Source organism: Asterias amurensis, chromosome 16 (assembly GCF_032118995.1).
Source record: "Asterias amurensis chromosome 16, ASM3211899v1".
NCBI classification, from domain to species: Eukaryota; Metazoa; Echinodermata; class Asteroidea; order Forcipulatida; family Asteriidae; genus Asterias; species Asterias amurensis.
In genome coordinates, this window is record NC_092663.1 from 6,048,698 (window position 1) to 6,072,201 (window position 23,504).

General features: G+C 39.7%; 2 protein-coding genes across 2 annotated transcripts in view; one reads left to right on the plus strand and one right to left on the minus strand.

Moving 5' to 3' along the window:
- LOC139948983 (plexin domain-containing protein 2-like) overlaps nucleotides 1-1,697 on the plus strand; it is a 34,712-nt gene extending 33,015 nt beyond the window's left edge. Inside the window, exon 13 of the mRNA XM_071947368.1 lies at nucleotides 67-1,697. Within this exon, the coding sequence (XP_071803469.1) occupies nucleotides 67-318 (252 nt within the window). The 3' untranslated portion in view covers nucleotides 319-1,697. The remainder of the gene's footprint in view (nucleotides 1-66) is intronic.
- Nucleotides 1,698-2,469: 772 nt separating this feature from the next.
- The window catches only part of LOC139948982 (polypeptide N-acetylgalactosaminyltransferase 11-like), a 33,547-nt gene continuing 12,512 nt past the window's right edge, over nucleotides 2,470-23,504 (minus strand). Inside the window, exons 5-11 of the mRNA XM_071947367.1 lie at nucleotides 22,751-22,965; nucleotides 15,642-15,759; nucleotides 14,938-15,090; nucleotides 14,445-14,663; nucleotides 13,428-13,532; nucleotides 8,287-8,430; nucleotides 2,470-7,605 (exon numbers count right to left, since the gene is read on the minus strand). Coding sequence (XP_071803468.1) covers nucleotides 7,486-7,605; nucleotides 8,287-8,430; nucleotides 13,428-13,532; nucleotides 14,445-14,663; nucleotides 14,938-15,090; nucleotides 15,642-15,759; nucleotides 22,751-22,965 — 1,074 coding nt within the window. The 3' untranslated portion in view covers nucleotides 2,470-7,485. The remainder of the gene's footprint in view (nucleotides 7,606-8,286; nucleotides 8,431-13,427; nucleotides 13,533-14,444; nucleotides 14,664-14,937; nucleotides 15,091-15,641; nucleotides 15,760-22,750; nucleotides 22,966-23,504) is intronic.

Below are 23,504 nucleotides of genomic sequence, written 5' to 3' on the forward strand. Positions count from 1 at the left end.
AACTCCTGACCAACACATAATATTTTCACAATCTATTAATTTGTACTGAAATGCTTGTCCTTGCAGTTTCGTCATTTTTTCAAGAAAGATTCTCGTCACAACATGTCGAATGAAGATCGTCATGCAGTGAGCATCAGTGGTGATATCCATGACAATGTAGAAGCCAATGGTAGTTCAGAGAAATCAGGTGATGTATCTCTACATGTATGTGACACACCAACAGCCACTCTGTCTGCTACTGCTGCTGCAAATAATTACCCTGAAGATCCTGATGTTAAACCTATCTCTGCTGATGCACCTTCTGTTGTGCAGGCATAGGTTGCTGATTGTTGGGATCATTGTCTTTTACTTGTTCAAGGCAGTCTTTGTTATGTTGAAAACAATGGGCTTACATTTACAACATAAAATATTATATTTAAAAGGATTGTGCTATAGCTGTGTTAGAGAATATTGGCGAAATGATAATGCACAGGCATACAATTGCGATGTTATTTGAACCCCCATTCTAGAGTAGATACCTAAAGGCCGCCCAACATGACCCTATCTCCTATTGAGATTTTAAACGGCCCCTTGAGAACTCGTTGTCTACTCTCTTATTAAAAAAACACGCTCACAAAGTCCCATCTAAAAAAAACATATTTCCCTTCCAAGCCGTGGTAATATTATTTTGAACTGCCAATAGGTGACTCTTTAGTTTGTCAAATGACAACATTTGAATGAGTTACAAATGCAATTACATGGACAGGATTTTGGTGAACATTTAGGTGTACAGTATGCATAATCCTACACTTTTATTTGAGCATCATTGTAGAATGACTTGAGACAATCGACCTTGGGAGTAGCCTTGCTCAAGGCAGTCGAATTATTCACTCCGAAAAAAGACCGCCGCTGTATAAAAACCCACCCGTATTCACTGTGCGTAAAACCCACCCGTATTCACTGTGCGTAACATCGCACGACACGATGCCCCGTATACTATCCGCATGCGGAGGCTGTCAGGCCGACAGCCTTGTAGGATCTGTGTTGAAGCCACTGACCTCATTACTATAATAAGCGAAGAGTTCCCACGGTCAGCTCATTACCATAATGCCCGCGAAAGACGAGACACGTTTACCTCACACACCACCACCACGGACGCATGATAGGGTCCAAAGGTCGTGATAAGGGAAGTGCGTGATTGGACGTCAAAATGAATAATTCATTTGTCTCACATCCTGTGTTGTCTGATAGGTCTGACGAATGATATACATATTCATGAGCTACATACTAGCATATCCTAGAGCCCCCCCAATTTCGTCCACTATTGGAATTTTTTCAATACAACACATTAAAACGGGAAGATACAGACCCGACAAGGCTGTCGGCCTAACGGCCTCCGCATGCGGTTAGTGGTACGAGTGCGATGACTTGTGTGAACAGTATTCGTGCGATGTGACAGTGTGTATACGGGTTGGTCATTCGGTGTGATCGCACACACCATGCACAGGGTATACGGCGGGTGGGTTTACAGCTGCCTCTTTTCGGAGCGAATAATGCGACTGCCTTAAGCAAGGCTACCTTGGGAGAAAGTCCTTCTACATGTATTATGCCTGGCTGTTATTTGTATTACAGCTTCATGTTATTATGTATATGTAAAAAACTTGTAGAATAAAAATTCATAATGTATTAGAAAAGCTTTTAAATAAGATATCCAACTCTATATATACACATATATAATAGGGGTACGCTTTGATTGCCAGACAACTGGTAGTTGACAAAAGCTTGAAATCATTCAGGTGTTTCTCAGTGCACATAGTGTCAAAACATACAATTCACAAACAAGATGGGCAATAGACACTTAACTTTTCTTAGAATGCAAAGACAAGTTCATTTTATTCCAAGACTACTGCTAGAGTACATAGTTTGAATCACCTTTATTGTAGTCAGAATCAGGTAAATGTAACACCTCAGGGTACACTTATATTCAAAGACAAAATAAAAATAGTATAATATTTATACATACAATGCATTGTACATAATTGTTGAGACAAAGTCAGGGTAGGTTGTTCAGTTTGTTTTCTATCTCAACTGATTTGTCTTTTTTCCTGTACACATCAATGTGGACTGTGAGAGATTAAACCCGTAGTGTGTTTAAAGGCACTGGACACTATTGATTCTTACTTGGGGAATAACAGTGCGAGTACCCGGTCTTCACTGCGTGGTAATGACTGGGTTGGTGGCTGGCGCTGTTAACGGACCAAGCCGGAGGCATCAAAAGTGACTTGGTCGTGACGAGCAATGGAGAGCTGTTGTGAGAAAACGACTCCCTCTGAAGTATTGTAGTTTATGAGAATGAAGTAATTTCTCACTAAAATATTTGAGTTGAATTTTACACCAGCTGAGGTCTTAAATTCAAGGCATTTGAAAGCAATCAACTTCGCTCTCGCAACTTGACAACCAATTGAGTTCCAATTTTTACTGGTTTGTTATTTTATGCATATGTTGAGATACATCAAGTGAGAAGACTGGTCTTTGACAATTACCTAAGGTGTGCATTGCCTTTAAGCATGGCTACTTACTAAAACGGGACTAAAACAAAAAGCATCTTGGTAGTTTGACAATTTTGCGTCGATTTGATTTGTCCAAACATTGGAAGAACTAAGAAAAATATTAGGTTAAATTTGATTGAAAAACCTTTGTGGTGGTGTGTTAATAAGAAAGACACAGTTTGGTGTCTCACTGTGTGAAACAAAGTGCCATTTTATTGGAACTTATATATATATTAAGGGTATTTGTACTTGCTAATTATCTGTATAAATTTGAAATGTTCTTAAAAAGTCTGTGCATATTATAAATAGAATTGGAAGACCTAGTGTTAGGACCATTTTTGTATACATGCTAGAGAATATTTTGTACTTCAGAGTAAAGACACACATGTATTTAGATAACCTTTTTTCAGCATTGTTTGAATTGTAACAAAAAGTGTCAAAGAAAAAAACAATAATGATCATTGGATTTTGTAGGCTAAATATGAAACAATATATAACCATTCTATTTTTTAAAATATCTTAAATCTGTTTATTTTCAATTGTGCTCTTATGTCATGCAATAAAACAAGATGTTCATGAAATTGTTTGAATGTTTGCATCTTACTTTGGTAGTCTCTAAAATTTAAAAGTGACAATTGTTGACAAACAGTTAACGCCGGTGTGCCTTTAGCAAGTTATATCTGATTCTATCATCACATTTTGTTTCACGGTACAACTTTAGAGCCGATTCAAATTCAAATTGAAGATGACGAAAGGTGTATATTCATATTCAAAGAAACTGTGTCGAGGAAACAAAAACTTGAAATTTACTTGGAAACACAAGGTGATGTAGTAAAACCAACCGCCAACCCCCCCCCCCCCCCCCAGTAACAAAAAAAATCAAATCGGATTTCAAACAATGAAACTTAAAGTCACCTGGAAATATAATTTTTTTTCTTTCAAACATAAGAGTATATGCTTACGAACAATAAAACAATTTTTTTAGTAATTGTTTGTCACGATTTACATATTTAAAAAATATATAAAGTTGTTTGGGGGCTGACTCCGCCTACCCCTTTTGTGACGTCAATCGAGGCAGACTTTGCCTGCAATGCGTATAGTAAACACACGTGCAAAGTACATGTACGTCCAAGTCGTGAGTTGGTACATTTCAAAAAGTGTTTTTCTGCATTCAGCAGCAACACACCTGGTCGGCATTGCCGGAGAAAACATTTTTTTTTTTTTGAAACGTACAAACTCACGACTTGGTCCATACATGTACTTTGCAATTGTGTTTACTCTACGCATTACAGGCAAAGTCTGCCTCGATTGACGTCACGAACAGCGCCCTCTCGGGTCGGGGTCTACTCTTAAATTTGTAAATAACATAAGAACTGTTTTTATAAAACCTTAGTTAACCGTTTATTCACATTCCACTCATCAAAACACATATATTAGTGACAAAAGCTTTATTTTGAAAAAATACCACTTCCAGGTGACTTTAATATGAACACAATCACCCTTAAACTCCAAACATAAAATGTGGAAATATCTTCACAAAGATGTTTTACATGGTACATGATTGTAAACATGCTTTGTCAAGGGGGGAATTATTACAACATGAAATCATTCTCATGAGCAGTTACTTGGGATTTGTTTATAATATTTTATCAAACTAAATCAAGGAAGTCAACTACAGGGGAGCAGAGTAACATGTTACATTACATGTCTTCTTTTAAACAAGAAAACAAAGAGTGTTTATTATTTGACTATCCAGTTGATGTACTGTGTATCAAAATAAAGTGGGCCAATGAAAACCAAGGTTCTGACAAGTCTAATCATCCCACTAATAAACATAACAAAGACAAATCATCTATATTTTACTAATATACCTCATACATATCCATTCTTACTGGTCCATTCATCATCACGTGCCAGGTGCTATTTTTGCTATTTACCAAGACAGCATGGGAGTATTCACGCACATGGTAAACACGCACATGGTAAACACGCATGACAAGTAGAATAGCAGCCCGAGCGCTATTCTACTTGTCATGCGCATTTACCATGTGCGACCGGTCAGCGCGGGCGCTATTCTACTTGTCATGCACTTTAAGATCGTGGTACTGAGTGTTTTGTACACATTCATGAACATCGCTCTAGCGACATCCAACACATGAACAAATTTATCATGGTGCATTTTATTTCAGTCGCCATTTTCCCTTGCTCCAAACAACTGACTATGTATGAAGTACAGTATATAGTAAAACAAATATAACATGGTTTGTTTGGGGTGACTAGTCGATATGAGCTCCCCTTGGTATTGGAAGTTGACATACTAGTTCCCTCAGCTTCGCCTCTGAACTAGTTTGTCAACTTCCAATACCTCGGAAGGAAATTTCTAATGGCCATCATAAAAATAGGGAATAGGGAATTCACACTTCTACCTCCATGCACAGAGTATTATGTAGTCCGAATCCCTCATGGAGACGATCAGTAGCTCCTAGATGCTTGTTCATGTCGTCTTCAAGCTGAGCATTGACATGCGAGTAGACCAAGAGGCCAACCATGTTTAAGCAGACCAATGTACATGTATGATTCATTTCATAGACGAGCTTTCTTGATAAACCAGAATGGTGTTTTACCTTAACAAGCCAAATTAAGGATTTAAGGATTTGGGTACTTTTTCAAAATGTCCACAGACTTACATTAAACTTACAGGGTTTGAAGATAATGATAGTGGAAAGCTTCCCATCAAATATTACTAACTGAGGTTCTGTAGGTTATAAGTCACAAAATAATTTTCGTCTCACGACCAATAGGAATGAAGAAACTGTCTTATAAGCACAGGTGCAAACTCGCGTGTCACGCCCATGTTTCAACACTTTTTACCGGTCATAAACAAAGGTTTATACACACCCACGTGACGCGCAATAGGAATAGCGAAACTGTCTGAGGTATTTATGAATGCAATTTTACACGCTAAAACTGAGACGAAAATTATTTATTTTACTCATTTCTCAAAAACTACAGCACCTCAGTAAATAAAATTTCAAGGGAAGCTTTCTATCATTATCTTCAAACTGTGTAAGTTTAATGTAAATTTGTGGACATTATGTTTTGTGTTAGGAATAAGTACATACATGTAGACCCTTTAATATCGGTAAATTAACAATTTACTGCAATAAGTTTACCATTTAAAGTCCAATGCAAACACAGCTAAACATCGTAATGATAGTGGAGTTTGCAATTTTCAGAGGAACACACTGGGAAAATAACTCCCACATGGTGCAACCAAGACTTACTGTGGTGATGACGTAGGTGAATTGGAAACAGCACACACTAATAGACCATGGGCAGATTGCGCTCCGTGCATCACGTGACCTATAGTGGCTATTAGATGTAAACAAACAAGGCGTACTGCATGTAAGCGTGCGTTAAAAAGACATGAATACTGTTGCAAATTTTGGCTCAAAATCACTGAAGAATATTCCGGAGTTTGTAACATGTGACCTTACTGTTAGCTGAACAATGCCAGTAATGGGTAAACACAGTTCCACTTAATAGGATATTCCACGAGAATGTTCACATGATGTCATGTGTTTGTGCACGGAAAGTGTGGTTTTACATTGCCCTCATTGTAATGATTTTGCTGACAATATTTTCAATAAAAATCTCATTAAGAAGCTGCAAATCCCTTTATTTTCACCCTCAAAATATTTGATTAGAAGGAGTAGCAGTCAGCTATGAGTTGGACAATTCGCGATCTCCTTCATCACAGCCCAACTTCACGCCGTGCACAACGCAAAATCCACGGCACGTGAGCTCGCTCAAACCTCAGTAAGCTTTGTAGTCTAACCATACTCTCAAAAGAAACCTCGTTTGTAGTAGAATACTGGGAACATCAAACAGCAAATGTGATTTAAATCAATGTCACAATATTCAACTTTATAAAAGGGCTCCGTTTTTAGTTAAATCAGTACGAGTCTTCCCATGTCTCAACTGTGTAGCTGTATTTTACTATACCCACTATAGGTCACGTGATCACATGTAAACATTGGCAGCACAATCAGTCTATTAAATGGTCTAAGTCAGCAGTCTTAAGATAAGTCAGTTATGCCGGCTAAATAGCCAGATGTAACCATGATAACTAACTGGACGGTCTTAGCTTAGTCAGTGGAAATGTGCTGTGTTGACAAAAGCATTCCAGTACATGTTTATAAAAACTTCATCCCAAACTACATGTCTGTATTTATATCCCCACAAAAAATGGGGAAAGTACTGAAAACACATTGCTTAATACACATCCATTGAAGGACTAAAACCAAATATGTACATGTTACAGTATGTGTTCAAACAAAAAGACAAAATAACTATCAAATAAAGCTACATTTCAACAATGATTTCAGTTCTGCAATTTATACAGCATTTTAACAATTTGAGAAGGAGGTCTTCATGACACTTAGGATGTCGTGGCCGAGCGAGTAAGAGCAACGAACTCAAGCTCTGGTGTTTCTGGCTTGGAATCCCGGTCATGTCCCTGAGCAAGACACTAACAACCATAAGCTTTTCTCCACCCAAGGGTAAATGGGTACCTGCGAGGGCAGAGATGGTTCTTGTAATTGATTAGCGCTACACATTTGGCAGCAGAGGCTGTATACCCCTCAGGGAAATGAGATGGTTTAATGAAAAAATTAAATGACCCAGTGACCATGGGTAATAATGTTGGAAGTGCTTTGTGATGCCCTTCGGGAGTGAAACGCACTATATAAAACTAGTTTTTACTATTATTATGATAATTGTTTTATTGTTCCACTGTCAGATATAAAATGGTGGTGTACTGCAATGTGAACCACCTACATGTAACTTGTGCTTTTGGTGTCAACCTGATAGCATAACAACACACCAGTAGCAACTGAATAAAGTAATATCATAAGGCATGTTGTGTTCCTCCAGTGTGATTGGAATGGAGTGTTTGTCATGTCTGTAGTATCCACTTCTGGTCTTCTGCATCATTGCATATATGAAGAGCTGCATAGATGACATGCATGTCATACTTATTGACCAGACATTGTCCTGTGCTGGGGTGGTAAAGCATCTGCCAAAATCAAGTTTAGAATATGAAATGTTAGTGCACACCATTAAATCAACACATTAGGAATAAGCTTGGGCAGTTGCAAAAATTTCGGACTCGGTTCCGGTTCTCAAAAAAGACTTGGTTCTGAGTCGTACCCAGTTCCATTAGTTCAATAAAAAATATAAGCGGTCTCAGTCCGAGCATACACGCACAAAGATCCAACCTACATTAACCGAAAATAACACCCACCTGGAGCCGAGTCCCTGGCATTATTACCGAGCTCACATCGCCGGTCGCAAACAATATTAACCCATGTGTCATCAGTGCCACCATGCGCAGCATGCATACAATGTACATAATATAAGAAGAGCCAACAGGGGCCACTAGTTTATCTTTTTATGAACTGCTTCTAGCTACCGGGCAATCTCGGTAGTCTAGTTGTTATGACACTGCTCTAGAATTGCAAAGGTCGTGGGCTTGAGTCCCACCCCAGTAATATTCCTGCGATTTTTTCACAGAACTCGAGGAAAGTACCAGGTTTTCAGTACTAACACACATCGGTGTATATGGGTAAAACCGAAAATGAATATTCTCTATCCCTGATGCATATTTAACATCTTTTAAAACATAATTGACCTGGTTTACATGTAGTAGAGATGAATATTGAAATGACCTATGTAAATGGAGGAGTACCAAACTGACCTGGTTTTGCAGTTTCCATGTTTGTGAGCCTCCTGATCCATGACATTTCATCAATCTTGGTAATGCAGCACTATTACTCTCAGGCATATCAAGACATAAAGAATCAGCAAGGCGCAGCTCATTAGTTTGACTCTCATACCATAGCTGTGTTAAATCAACAATAGAAAAAAAGCTTCTAAACTCACAATCATATTCTATGCCACTTTCATGTTCCTGAGTGAACATGACATGTGTCACAAGTGATAACAATTATATTTTGCAGAACTAAGAATGTATGACATGCGTTTAAAAATTCTACATTGTAAACAATATCCTTTGACTGGGTTTAATTTTGACAACTGATCAATGTTTTATAGATTCTATAGAACGACTTATAGAGCTCTATAGAACTTTATAGAGCCATCTATAGAAGTATTTTTTATAGAATCTAACTGGTATAGAATAGAAACCTGAATAAAACCTCTACCAGATTTCAATAGTTGAATAATGAATTGTACCTGTAATGTAAACGCACAAGACATAAAGCCTGTCACAGAGTGATATCAGTTTTTTTAAAAGAATTACTTAAGTTTCCTCAGTTTGCTGGCAGTTGTATATATTACAGGAAGAAACAAGGTTCTAAATAGTTATGGCCAAAGCGCCGCAATCATGACTTGGCATTTTCTTTTCATTGTGTTCAAGTTTTGTTAAGGTTAGTAAACTTTTGGGCCATTTAAATGTTCTGATTGGCCATGAAGGCATCGGACCAATAGTTCTTTTATGTTTGAGGTTTGGAATGCGTGCAAGTCACCGCGGGATTTATTTTGTGTTAATTTAAGGGGAGAAGAAATTTAGGTGAGTCACTTTGCATTTTGAGATTTCCGAGGAGAGGACTCTGTCAGCCTCGACGATCGAGTTATTAAGAACTCTTGTATTTGCTTATGGGTTATTGATAATAACTGGCTCTCTGGATGGTTGTTACACCAGGATGCTGCGTGTGGCCTTAAACATCCCCTGGCAGGACCACATGAGAAACTCCAACCTGTATGCTGGCTGGCCAAAGGCCACAGAGAAGATCCGTGAACGCCACCTCAAGCTTGCAGGCCACTGTGTCCGCCACTCAGAGCTTGCCCCTTGCCCAATCATCCTCTGAGAGCCCACCCAAGGCAAGGCTTCGCGTGGAAGAAGATGTCTCTCCTTTGTAGACACACTAAAACCAGACACTGGCTTGACCAGCGCTGAAGAACTACGCTCCTGCATGCTGGACCGGAAAATCTGGAGAAAAATCACTGGGCAGGCTCGAGCTTCTAGATGGCGCTCGACATGATGATGATGGGTTATTGAGAGCCCTAAGTATACAGTCATCCAGCAATAGTTGCTGAGTTTATTGCAAAAGCAGTTTTATCTGACGTCTGAGACACACCGAAATTTAATTGAAGAGACCCGCCACTATATAAACCAGGATCGACAAATCGACCTGTAAGTAGCTTTTAAATAATGTTGTTTATTTCAAGAAGATTGTATTAATAACATTCAGTTTTCAAGAAGATTGTATTAATAACATTCAGTTTTGCTGTATTTAATTGTGGAACCACCTCTCAATAGAACCGTGATTTACTTTAATTTAATTGTACAAAGAAGTCGTGGAAAGAAAGCTTTGTATATAGCATTGATTTGAATTTATGTGTTAAAGATTTGGAATGCATTGTCGAACTACCGTGAAGAAAACATTGATCATAAGTTGATTATGTGTTATTTTATTTTAAGTTGTGTAAATATTGATTTGGGTTTATTTGCTTATTGCAGGGTTTTCCCCGCAAGGGTTAAAACGCCATACTTGAAGTTGATGTGCTTAGCTGAGGGCTAACAAAAGGCCGGGCAGAGAGTACGACCCAGTGCCTGAAGACTATAATCTGAACTTAAAGAAGACTCCGAAGACGTAATAGCTAGAAACCGAAAGAGGGACACAGAGAGAACGAAGAAGAATTGTAATAACCGGCAACCATTGTTAAAAGTCACTGATAGGACAATGTATATATATTTTTTTTTGTGAAGATACACTTAATGTAAATTGTAAATAAATCTGTATATTTTCTTGTAAATATAATCTTGTTTCCTGTGCCGTTCAATTCTTTGTTTGTCCACAACTACCGAAGATCATGGCCGCCGAGGTCGGAGGAAGACTCGGGGCGTGACAAAGCCAACCCGCCAATCATTTGCAATCCAAAGCCTGTGTGATACAGCTTGCGTGTCCTACATTCATAAATACCCCTGACAGTTTCTCCATTTTGATTGGTTGAGAGGACATCACGTTGGGGTGTTAAAACGGATGATATAACCACAGCCAGAAGTGTTTAAACATGGGCGTGACACGCGAGTAAGCTTGGGCGATATCCATTTATTTTACTCACGATATACCGCCGACAATATATCGCGATATTCGATATAATCGCGATTAATTAAATTTGACATCATCAGTCTTCAAACTCCCAGTGAAAGTTGTAGAAGAGACAATCATGGCATAAGAGAGGTGTTCTTATGACCTATTCTTCTGGTTTTACTCCAAATCTATGGGGTACAAGATGTCTCAGCTAGGAAATACATCGCGATATTGCGATACTTAATCGATATCGCGATATATCGCGATATATCGATATTTCGATTAAAACCAAATCGTTCCGATATCAAAATCGTTTCCAAATTAGTATCGCGATATTCAATAAAATTGTGATATCGCCCAAGCTTACACGCGAGACAGTTTATAAATTCCTATTGGTCGAGAGCAACGGCTGGAGCAGTAGTGCCACATCACGCGTTACGCGCGACGTGCTCGGAAATCTCCTTATAAGGAGTTGTTTACCTGAGGGCCTTACCATTCATAGCTGGAGGGGTGTTGTGTTGAAAGAAATCATTGAACAAATAATAAAAATTTTGATTTTTTGTTTTACTTTTGGACCGAAAAGTTTTGATGTTTTTTTTAACCGAAAAGGTATTTATGAATGGGAATAAAAATGTGCTTGGCCGATATTAAACCTTCTGTTTAAAACCAGTTGTAGTCTGGATGCAATAATTACCCTCGCCTCCTGCTCGGGTAATTATCGCATCCAGACGCAACATGATAACTAAGTCAGGCTTGCCATATCCCATTTCCTGCTTGCACATCAACAAATACAGGGGTCACTTTGATGATTAAAGACACTGTACACTATTGGTAATTGTAAAAGACCAGTCGTCTCACAATAGGCATACAATAACAAACCTGTTAAAATTTGAACTCATTTAATCGTTGAAGTTGCAAGAGAACAATGAAAGAAAAAACACCCTTGTCACACGAAGTTGTGTGCTCCAGATGCTTGATTTCGAGACCTCAAAATCTAATTCTGAGGTTATGAAACCAAATTCATGGAAAATTATTTATTTCTCAAAAACTACGTCACTTCAGAGGGAACCGTTTCTCACAATCCTTTGTATTATAACACCCCTTACAAGTATTCTCCCCGCTCATTGGTTTAGAGCGCGTCACATGACATGTCTTAGTTTTGCTAGACGACGGCCGTGTGATAGTGCGTCTGTTTGCCGTGCGCTAGTCCGAAGACTAGCACACGGCGTGCATTACCCAGACGTCCCTTGCGTGTACGAGGATGATAAATTAATAGTCTGTAACCATTTCGGATTGCACGACACTACATGCAGCACAGTAAAAGTTTTTTCTGTCTGTATTCGCGTCGTCCGTGGATTGTAGCATTCAGGTCTGTAACTTAATAATAATAGTACAGTATTTAGAAATGTTTGGGGTGTTATAAAACAAATATTGACTGCTTTTACTCGTGCAATGGTTAAAACGATGACTCCCTCGGTGATCCCCGTAGCTTCGCCTTGGGAAAATAGAACGCTCCGGGGATCACCTCGGGAGTCATAGTTTTAACCATAGCACTCGAAGCAGTCAATATTTGTATACTATCAACAGCTCCCACTACTCGTTACCAAGTAAGGTTTTGTGCTAATAATTATTTTGAGTAATTACTAATAGCGTCCACTGCCTTTAAGAACACTTATCATAATGAAAGGAATTGCTTCTACTTTTTTAAACATTTGTTAAGTTTTATATTGAAATTTTTTAGTTCTCCCAACTCATAATGAATTGACTGTAAGTCTTTGTTGTCTTGTTTTTCTTGCAGTGTAAGAGACATGAAATGCTTGAGGTTGCTTTTCAGTAATAATATCAAAGTGTTATAACGAACAGGTCTACCAAACAAGGTACTCAAGACGCTTATATACATTTATACAGGAAGATAGGTTCATGAAGTGATGAATTCCCACTTATAAAGCACCTTATAAGGGTTTACAAGGTGCTGCGGTGCATTCAGCAGCCACAGCCAGGAAATAGAGTTACCTGCAGCTGTGCAAAATACTTATCAACCAAAAGGACCCCCCCCCCCCCCACATGAGACCAGTCCATAACCAAACTCTCTGAGAATTGTTTTTTTTGTAGTTTCATTTCTTTGTAGTCTCTGTGGATAATTTGAGGTACATGTAGGTCCATCTTTGATGAATCCATTTTTTAGGGTAAAATTTAGCACAAACAATCACTCAATCACCAGAAAGTAGTAAATGTACATTATTTATGTACAGCCCTGATACTTCAGCTAAAATGAGGCAGTTCGCTTCAACTTATTTTAAATTCAGGGCACCAAGGTTATTTTGGAAATTTCAATGGCAATCATAAAAAGTTGCACCGTGCACCGAGGCAATTTTGAAAAAACTTCAAATTTACACATCAGTAAACCAAAATATCACATTCTTACACAGTTCTTGTAAAATTTTGTCAGTTTCTTTCCCATAATTAGCATAATAGCAGATGTACTGTATTAATCGCAGTTGAACTGATTGCTAATTTAGCTATTTTTCCATGACGTATTCTTTAATAGACACATATATAGTCAAACAAACTTGTGTATCAACTTTTCTCAGAGTATGGTGTATTTCATTTTAAAAAGAAGAAGTTAAGAAATAATTTCACTCTTCCAGCAAGCAACTAGTTTACCATACATTCAGTAATACGATTGAGTGGTGTTCAACTTGTGTCACTTTTTTAATCCAGGTTTTTGTCACATCTATCCAAACAGGAAAACTCAATAGTTTTAATTCACTAATAGACTTACCTGGTTTTTATCTCTTCTGTTACATTTTTGCAATACGAGCTTACTTCCTTTCTGCATGGCTGAGGTTTGAGCTACCATACACAATGCTGTTGAGATATGGTGAATCTGCAATCCATCCAAAGAAAACATTATGAGAATGAACAAATAAAGACCCAACTCCCCAAAGAAACTTTACCCCAGTTAGAAAGCAGGAAATCCTACCTCAACATTTATCATGCGTATAATAAGATAATGGTATTTATTTAACACCCAGGCAGATCCTTGCCATTTGATTGGAGGATTGCCCGTCACGTTTTGGCAAATAAAAGTACTGTTGCACGCTGCGTCACACAGCGTACTATTGCACGCTGAGTAAAAACATCACCGCGTGTGCGCATGTCTTTGGTAACGCAGCAGTGTTACTGCAAGGCACATTACTAGCATTCGGCTTCTGCGTGTCTCAAAATAGCTGTACAGAACGCACATTGTCAAATAGGCCGACCCAAAAGAAACGAGTGTAATTTCACAACTATAAATTGTAGGCCTAGCTTTGTTTGTTTTGAAAGTTGTATCTTCCAATTAAAATGACAAAGATCTACTTGGATGTTATATAAAACAAATAATGAATGTTTTTCATTCGTGCTATGGTGCAAATATGTTCATTCGTTGAAAGATGGAATGTTCCATTTAATCCATCTTTCAACTCATGAACATATTCGCACAATTGCACTCATAAACATTCAAATGATGGACGATGTATTTGGATGAACCAGGAGTTTTGACTTACAATTTTTTCCTGTGACAGTCAGGGTAAAAGCAACAAATTAAAGTTCTCCCTTGTTAGCAAAGATTCAAACAACACTTCAAACAGTGTTGAGTATACAGTGCTACACACATCGGTGTATATGGGTAAAACCAAAATTAATATAACAAACAATTGATTATGGAAGCAGAATAACGAGTTTAAAGAACAATTTGTCACAATCACTTGTCTCCTGGGTACATATAGTACACTGTACTACAGATATTTCAACCTACCAGTCCTTTGCGTATTGCCAGTGGTGGTCTCTTGTGTGTACGCCAAGCACTATTAACTCCTAGACTGCTGGTGTCGTTAGGCAATCGTAACTCTGGATAAACATTCTCTAAATACCACTTGAAAGATTTACACTCTAATTTCTTTCTCAAAGAGACCCTGTCAGACACATCCCCATATTCCTTGTCACGTGCTGCTTTATTTGTCTGAAAAAAGTACTCCTGTGTAGAAAACACATATACATATCAAATTAAGGAATTACATCAAATAGATTTGCTGTTTATGAATATGGCATACATGTTTTATAAATAATACTTGATTTCAGAGTCTGGTTGTTCAACTTAACATTTTCAATAATAATTTGTTTTCTCTTACATTGGCCTATCCTTGTTTTGTTTTTCAACTTTTGCACTGTAAACAAATTCATTTTTTTGAGTCATGTTCCATTATGAAAGAACAGTATAAAATGCAAGTTACAAAACCATGAAAAAATACCTTATATTCATCCATCCAGACATGTGCTACTCTTAGTGCATTACGTAATGTAGTATCTTTGCCTGACGGAGAACCATAAGGACGCCGTTTTCTAAAAACATGACCAACTCTTGAACATGGCACAATCTCTAGCGAACCTCCACACTGCCAGATCTGTAGAACATAAAGAAAAACAAGTAAATAATCTTTATAGATGTATAAATTTATCAACAGTTTCTGAATAGCTGATACCTCAGTAATCTACCACAGTCATGACAGTGCACAACCATTGTTGTTATGTATCAATTGACAACTCTTCATTCTTACAATCCTAATTATTAATTGGGACTGACCCTCATTGCCTGATCATTATTCACTTTTTTTTCTGGTAAAGATAAAAATGTAGTTATAAAAGACTTTAGAAAGTTCCCTTTTTTTAAGCACATGTAAGTTTACTGATTTGTTTACATGGGTTTTTCTTCAAATTAAAATTCCAGTCCAATTATTTACAATACTTTGTCTGTGATTCCATTCATTCTTTATATGTAAAAAAAACCTGGCAGCACTACTGGTTAGTCATCGGTTGTGTTTACTCCAAACTCAAGGACGGAAATAATGCTTCACAAAATTAAAAATTCAAGCAATCTTTTTAATACTATATGTCAAACATATTTTTTATTTAATATGTATTTCACACTGAATAGAAAATTAGGTAATTCTCTTACCCTAAAGGATATTTCTAGATTTTCTCCACCCCATACATCCATTCCTTCATCATATGCCCCAAGTTGATGGAAGTACAAACGATCTATGGCGAACAACCCTCCTGCCATTGTAGGTGAGCTGCACACAATTCAAGTTAGATTTGATTAGATTTAGTCATCATGTAAGCATGAACAGTATTTTTCCAGTAAAAAAACACTCATTACAAACAGTCACAAAAGTACAGACAATAAAAAAACTATCGTACAATTATACAATCAAGAGGGTAATTAAAACCAGCCCACTAAAACATTACTTTAAAGAGCCAATAAAGGATGATCTCAATATGTCAACTATTACCTTTTTATGGCCAAATAGACATCGCAGATACCGGTTAATAACATTTTACTTTCAAAATTTGTATTTAGTAATAAATAACTCAAGTCAAAAATGCACCCGGCCGCGCGGCTTTTTCAGCCGAGAGTCAAAAACGGCTTATCTATTATAATGACCCTTGACGCCAGTGAACAATTTCCCCTATTGGTTTTGAACACAGTTCTCCAGCTTTGGCATTTCCACACCAAATAGCCGCCACTGACGTCACGATTCCTTTGTCGCGCGGGTTTGTTTGACCCCACGTTTTTTAGAAGTTTGGCTTAGAGCGTTCTGGAGAAAAACCCATTTTTACCATGTTAAACATGAGGTTAGAGACTCGTTATATTTTTTATGTATCCTGGATGGACTGCAGATGTTGGAAAACTGTAAGATCTATATATTTGAGATCATCCTTTATTGGCTGTTTAAGGGTTTTAGGGACTAGGATTGTTGCTGCCAAATGTTCCAACACGCAACAAACATATGAAGGAGCACACAGGGCCAAACGTTCCAACGCGCAACAAACATATGAAGGAGCACACAGGGCCAAACGTTCCAACGCGCAACAAACATATGAAGGACCACACAGGGGCAAACGTTCCAACCTGCAACAAACATATGAAGGACCACACAGGGGCTAACGTTCCAACGCGCAACAAACATATGAAGGAGCACACAGGGCCAAATGTTCCAACACGCAACAAACATATGAAGGAGTACACAGGGCCTTGAAACGTTCCAACAATCAACAAACATATGAAGGACCACACAGGGGCAAACGTTCCAACGCGCAACAAACATATGAAGGAGAACACAGGGCCAAACGTTCCAACCTGCAACAAACATATGAAGGAGCACACAGGGGCAAACGTTCCAACCCGCAACAAACATATGAAGGAGCACACAGGGGCAAACGTTCCAACGCGCAACAAACATATAAAGGAGCACACAGGGCCAAATGTTCCAACACGCAACAAACATATGAAGGAGTACACAGGGCCTTGAAACGTTCCAACAATCAACAAACATATGAAGGACCACACAGGGGCAAACGTTCCAACGCGCAACAAACATATGAAGGAGAACACAGGGCCAAACGTTCCAACCTGCAACAAACATATGAAGGACCACACAGGGGCAAACGTTCCAACCTGCAACAAACATATGAAGGACCACACAGGGGCAAACGTTCCAACGCGCAACAAACATATGAAGGAGCACACAGGGCCAAATGTTCCAACACGCAACAAACATATGAAGGAGTACACAGGGCCTTGAAACGTTCCAACAATCAACAAACATATGAAGGACCACACAGGGGCAAACGTTCCAACGCGCAACAAACATATGAAGGAGAACACAGGGCCAAACGTTCCAACCTGCAACAAACATATGAAGGAGCACACAGGGGCAAACGTTCCAACCCGCAACAAACATATGAAGGAGCACACAGGGCCAAACGTTCCAACGCGCAACAAACATATGAAGGAGCACACAGGGGCAAATGTTCCAACACGCAACAAACATGTGAAGGAGCACACAGGGCCAAACGTTCCAACCTGCAACAAACATATGAAGGAGCACACAGGGCCAAACGTTCCAACGCGCAACAAACATATGAAGGAGCACACAGGGGCAAATGTTCCAACGCGCAACAAACATATGAAGGAGCACACAGGGGCAAATGTTCCAACACGCAACAAACATATGAAGGACCACACAGGGCCAAACTTTCCAAAGTGCAACACACATATGAAGGAGCACCGGGGGCAAATGTTCCATCACGCAACAAACATATGAAGGAGCACTCAGGGCCAAACGTTCCAACGCGCAACACACATATGAAGGAGCACACAGGGGCAAATGTTCGAACACGCAACAAACATATGAAGGAGCACACAGGGCCAAACGTTCCAACGCGCAACAAACATATGAAGGAGCACACAGGGGCAAACATTCCAACCTGCAACAAACATATGAAGGAGCACACAGGGCATAACGTTCCAACGCGCAACAAACATATGAAGGAGCACACAGGGGCAAACGTTCCAACCTGCAACAAACATATGAAGGAGCACACAGGGGCAAATGTTCCCACGCGCAACAAACATATGAAGGAGCACACAGGGCCAAATGTTCCAACACACAACAAACATATGAAGGACCACACAGGGGCAAACATTCCAACCTGCAACAAACATATGAAGGAGCACACAGGGACAAACGTTCCAACCTGCAACAAACATACATGTATGAAGGACCACACAGGGACAAACGTTCCAACCTGCAACAAACATATGAAGGACCACACAGGGACAAACGTTCCAACGCGCAACAAACATATGAAGGAGCACACAGTAAGTTTGGGCGATATCTCGATATAATCGAAAATCGCGATACCATTTCTAAGACGATATCATATCGTATTGATTTCTTGTTAATCGAATTATTGGCAAATCGTTGTTTTGATGAAGTATCTTGATGTCTTCCCTAATTGAGACTCTTGCAACCACGAAGGGCTGTTTAAAAAAATATAAAGTCCCAGAAACAACCGCAAGATTCCACAATTGATCCGGAAATACCAGGGTTTCTCTGAAAAAAAACCATCAAAAGACTCTAGTGCCAGGTGGTCTCCCACAGACACTGCAGAAGTAACACAATGTGTCATTTACGGGAGCCTTGTGCGCCGCCTTGCCGCGAACTGCAGACCACAATGGGATCATATTACACAAACCACAACCCATCCACAACCGTTTATGAATGAGAGGTCACCCCATGTGCACTATAGATGCTTATTGGTAATAGCTAGAATGAAACGGGCGGGATCTAGCTAAATATGCACACATGTAAGAACAGTCATGTGCAGTAGACACTTTAAAAGACACTTTATGTGTGTGTAATAAAACTCTATGGTGTAACTGACAGGCCCATGTGCAACACCATGGGTAGACAGTACACCCCACAGAGCCATACCCCGATTTGTAAATCATGCTGATTTAATAATGAAATTAGGCATCGTAAGATGTTATAATTAGTCCAAAAGATAAATCGCGATATAATCGAATATCGGGATACTTTTTTGACAATGTATCGTGGGAAAATAAAGCAATATCGCCCAAGCTTAGCACACAGGGCCTTGAAATGTTCCAACACGCAACAAACATATGAAGGAGCACACAGGGCCAAACGTTCCAACACGCAATAAACATATGAAGGAGCACACAGGGCCAAACGTTCCAACACGCAACAAACATATGAAGGAGCACACAGGGCCAAACGTTCCAACGCGCAACAAACATATGAAGGAGCACACAGGGCCAAACGTTCCAACGCGCAACAAACATATGAAGGAGCACTCAGGGACAAATGTTCCAACACGCAACAAACATATGAAGGAGCACACAGGGCCAAACGTTCCAACGCGCAACAAACATATGAAGGAGCACACAGGGGCAAACATTCCAACCTGCAACAAACATATGAAGGAGCACACAGGGCCAAACGTTCCAACGCGCAACAAACATATGAAGGAGCACACAGGGACAAACGTTCCAACACGCAACAAACATATGAAGGACCACACAGCGGCAAACATTCCAACCTGCAACAAACATATGAAGGAGCACACAGGGCCTTGAAACGTTCCAACAATCAACAAACATATGAAGGACCACACAGGGGCAAACGTTCCAACACGCAACAAACATATGAAGGAGCACACAGAAGCAAACGTTCCAACACGCAACAAACATATGAAGGAGCACACAGGGCCAAACGTTCCAACCTGCAACAAACATATGAAGGAGCACACAGGGCCAAACGTTCCAACGCGCAACAAACATATGAAGGAGCACACAGGGACAAATGTTCCAACACGCAACAAACATATGAAGGAGCACACAGGGCCAAACGTTCCAACCTGCAACAAACATATGAAGGAGCACACAGCGGCAAACATTCCAACCTGCAACAAACATATGAAGGAGCACACAGGGCCAAACATTCCAACCTGCAACAAACATATGAAGGAGCACACAGCGGCAAACATTCCAACCTGCAACAAACATATGAAGGAGCACACAGCGGCAAACATTCCAACCTGCAACAAACATATGAAGGAGCACACAGGGCCTTGAAACGTTCCAACAATCAACAAACATATGAAGGACCACACAGGGGCAAACGTTCCAACACGCAACAAACATATGAAGGACCACACAGGGCCAAACGTTCCAACACGCAACAAACATATGAAGGAGCACACAGGAGCAAACGTTCCAACACGCAACAAACATATATGCAGGACCACACAGGGCCAAACGTTCCAACACGCAACAAACATATGAAGCAGCACACAGGGCCAAACGTTCCAACACGCAACAAACATATATGCAGGACCACACAGGGGCAAACGTTCCAACCTGAAAACAAACGAAAGACCACACAGGGCCTTGACACGTTCCAACATGCAACAAACATATAAATGCATGACCACATAGGGGCGATTGTTCCAACCTGCAACAAACATATGAAGGAGCACACAGGGGCAAACGTTCCAACCTGCAACAAACATGTGAAGGAGCACACAGGGCCAAACGTTCCAACCTGCAACAAACATATGAAGGAGCACTCAGGGCCAAACGTTCCAACCTGCAACAAACATATGAAGGAGCACACAGGGGCAAACGTTCCAACCTGCAACAAACATGTGAAGGAGCACACAGGGCCAAACGTTCCAACCTGCAACAAACATATGAAGGAGCACACAGGGCCAAACGTTCCAACGCGCAACAAACATATGAAGGACCACACAGGGCCAAACGTTCCAACGCGCAACAAACATATGAAGGAGCACACAGGGGCAAACGTTCCAACCTGCAACAAACATATGAAGGAGCACACAGGGGCAAACGTTCCAACCTGCAACAAACATATGAAGGACCACACAGGGCCAAACGTTCCAACCTGCAACAAACATATGAAGGACCACACAGGGCCAAACGTTCCAACACGCAACAAACATATGAAGGACCACACAGGGGCAAACGTTCCAACACGCAACAAACATATGAAGGAGCACACAGGGCCAAACGTTCCAACACGCAACAAACATATGAAGGAGCACACAGGAGCAAACGTTCCAACCTGCAACAAACATATGAAGGACCACACAGGGCCAAACGTTCCAACACGCAACAAACATATGAAGGACCACACAGGGGCAAACGTTCCAACACGCAACAAACATATGAACGAGCACACAGGGCCAAACGTTCCAACACGCAACAAACATATGAAGGAGCACACAGGGCCAAACGTTCCAACACGCAACAAACATATGAAGGAGCACACAGGGCCAAACGTTCCAACACGCAACAAACATATGAAAGACCACACAAGGCCTTGAAGCGTTCCACATGCAACAAACACATCGGTGTATGAGTAAAACCCAAAATGAATATTTTTTATCCCTGATGCAAATTAAACATCTATTTTACATGAATTTGACCTAATAATTCCCGCACACCAAGCACAGTGCTTACACAATATTATTCTGGTTTATAGGGGCCATGTATTTGTTAGCTCACTGAGTCGGTCTTTATAAATAATCACAATAATTTGGGAGGCTTATCAACCTTAACAGCATAGAATCTGAATTGTGGAAGACGCGACTATGTGTTTGAGCTGCAGGCATAGAAGGGGGGTCTTGGCAGCCACCCACAACGAGCCATATACATGTACGTGTATGGCCATGAAACACAGCATGAGATCAAAATTGTTTGATTTTTACAGAGGTATAAATACTTGAGGGCCATGAGAAAAACCCTTGTGTTGTAATGGTACGCACAAGCCAAACATGCCATATGTTAATGCCTCAAACGTTTTTGACCAGTAGAGAGCAGAGACTCTCTAAAGTAATTATAAAATCAAACAATAAAAATCTCTTAATGAAAAGAAAGGTGGACTACTGGCAAATGGCCAAAACCCCTCAGTAACATTTGGACAAAAGGTGTTTTGGCTATAAGGCTAAAACCCCTAATAATAAAAAATAAACAACAAATCCTGATGAAAACATTAAAGTCACCTGGAAGTGGTATTTTTCAAAACAAAGCTTTTGTCACTAATATATGTGTTTTGATGAGTGGAATGTGAATAAACGGTTAACTAAGGTTTTAAACAATCAGTTCTTATGTTATTTACAAATTTAAGAGTAGACCCCGACCCGAGAGGGCGCTGTTCGTGACGTCAATCGAGGCAGACTTTGCCTGTAATGCGTAGAGTAAACACGATTGCAAAGTACATGTACGGACCAAGTCGTGAGTTTGCACGTTTCAAAAATTTTTTGTTTTTTTTCGGCAATGCCGACCAGGTGTATTGCTGCTGAATGCAGAAAAACACTTTTTGAAATGAACCAACTCACGACTTGGACATACATGTACTTTGCACGTGTTTACTATACGCATTGCAGGCAAAGTCTGCCTCGATTGACGTCACAAAAGGGGTAGGCGGAGTCAGCCCCCCAAACAACTTTATATATTTTTTAAACATATAAATCGTGACAAACAATTACTAAAAAAATTGTTTTATTGTTCGTATCCATATACTCTTATGTTTGAAAGAAAAAAAAATATATTTCCAGGTGACTGTAAGTGTAACGGCCAGCTGATGCCAAAAGCCCACAAAAAAGTATGGTTTTCTTATTAAACATTGACCATAAATACACCATTGAAACATACATGATTGGTTGGTAGCTTACCTGAATGGCTTGACGTAATCTTCCTTGCCCTTCAACAAACTGCTATTAAGATTCTCCCATTTAAAATGCAAGCCCCAGTTGAATCCCCCTTTAACCATTGGTGATGCTTGGTAGGTAAATGTATCTGAGTTTATTATATCAATGATGGGACACACCACCTTGTGTCTATCACTCTGAATGCGCACAAGAAGAGGTTCTAACCATTTCTCATTAACCTTTATGCAAACAAAAGAGATGAAAATATTATCAGTGTGTTAAAATAGATGTGTCTTACACCATGCTAGCAAAGATTTGGCTTGTTGGAATGCATACTTCACTTTACTTAGCTTTGTCACTTACATGGCCAAATGCAGAAGATCAGGGCTGACATTGTAGGCAAAGAATATTTACCATAAGCATTCATGATTATAAGTTGTGGCTAATAGCAAAGGTTCCACATGAGTTTGGAGAGTTCTGTGAGGAGAACAGTATAGACCATGTAAAGGTTACAGCTATGTACAAGCAAGCAAATAGCCAAGTGGATGCCAAAACGACTGACTCAATCTTTAATCAAATCCGTAACGCACAGGCTCAAGGTCAAAACAGGCAAGAGGAACTAAGACACTATGTCACAAAATATTGCACTACAAGGAAAACGACAGCCGAGTTGTTTAAATCGGAAAATGCATCCATGGATAACTACCAGTGTTTCAGGCAGACAATCATCTGACTTGGAAATTCGAGACCGCCATGCTGAAAACAAAGACAAATCCAA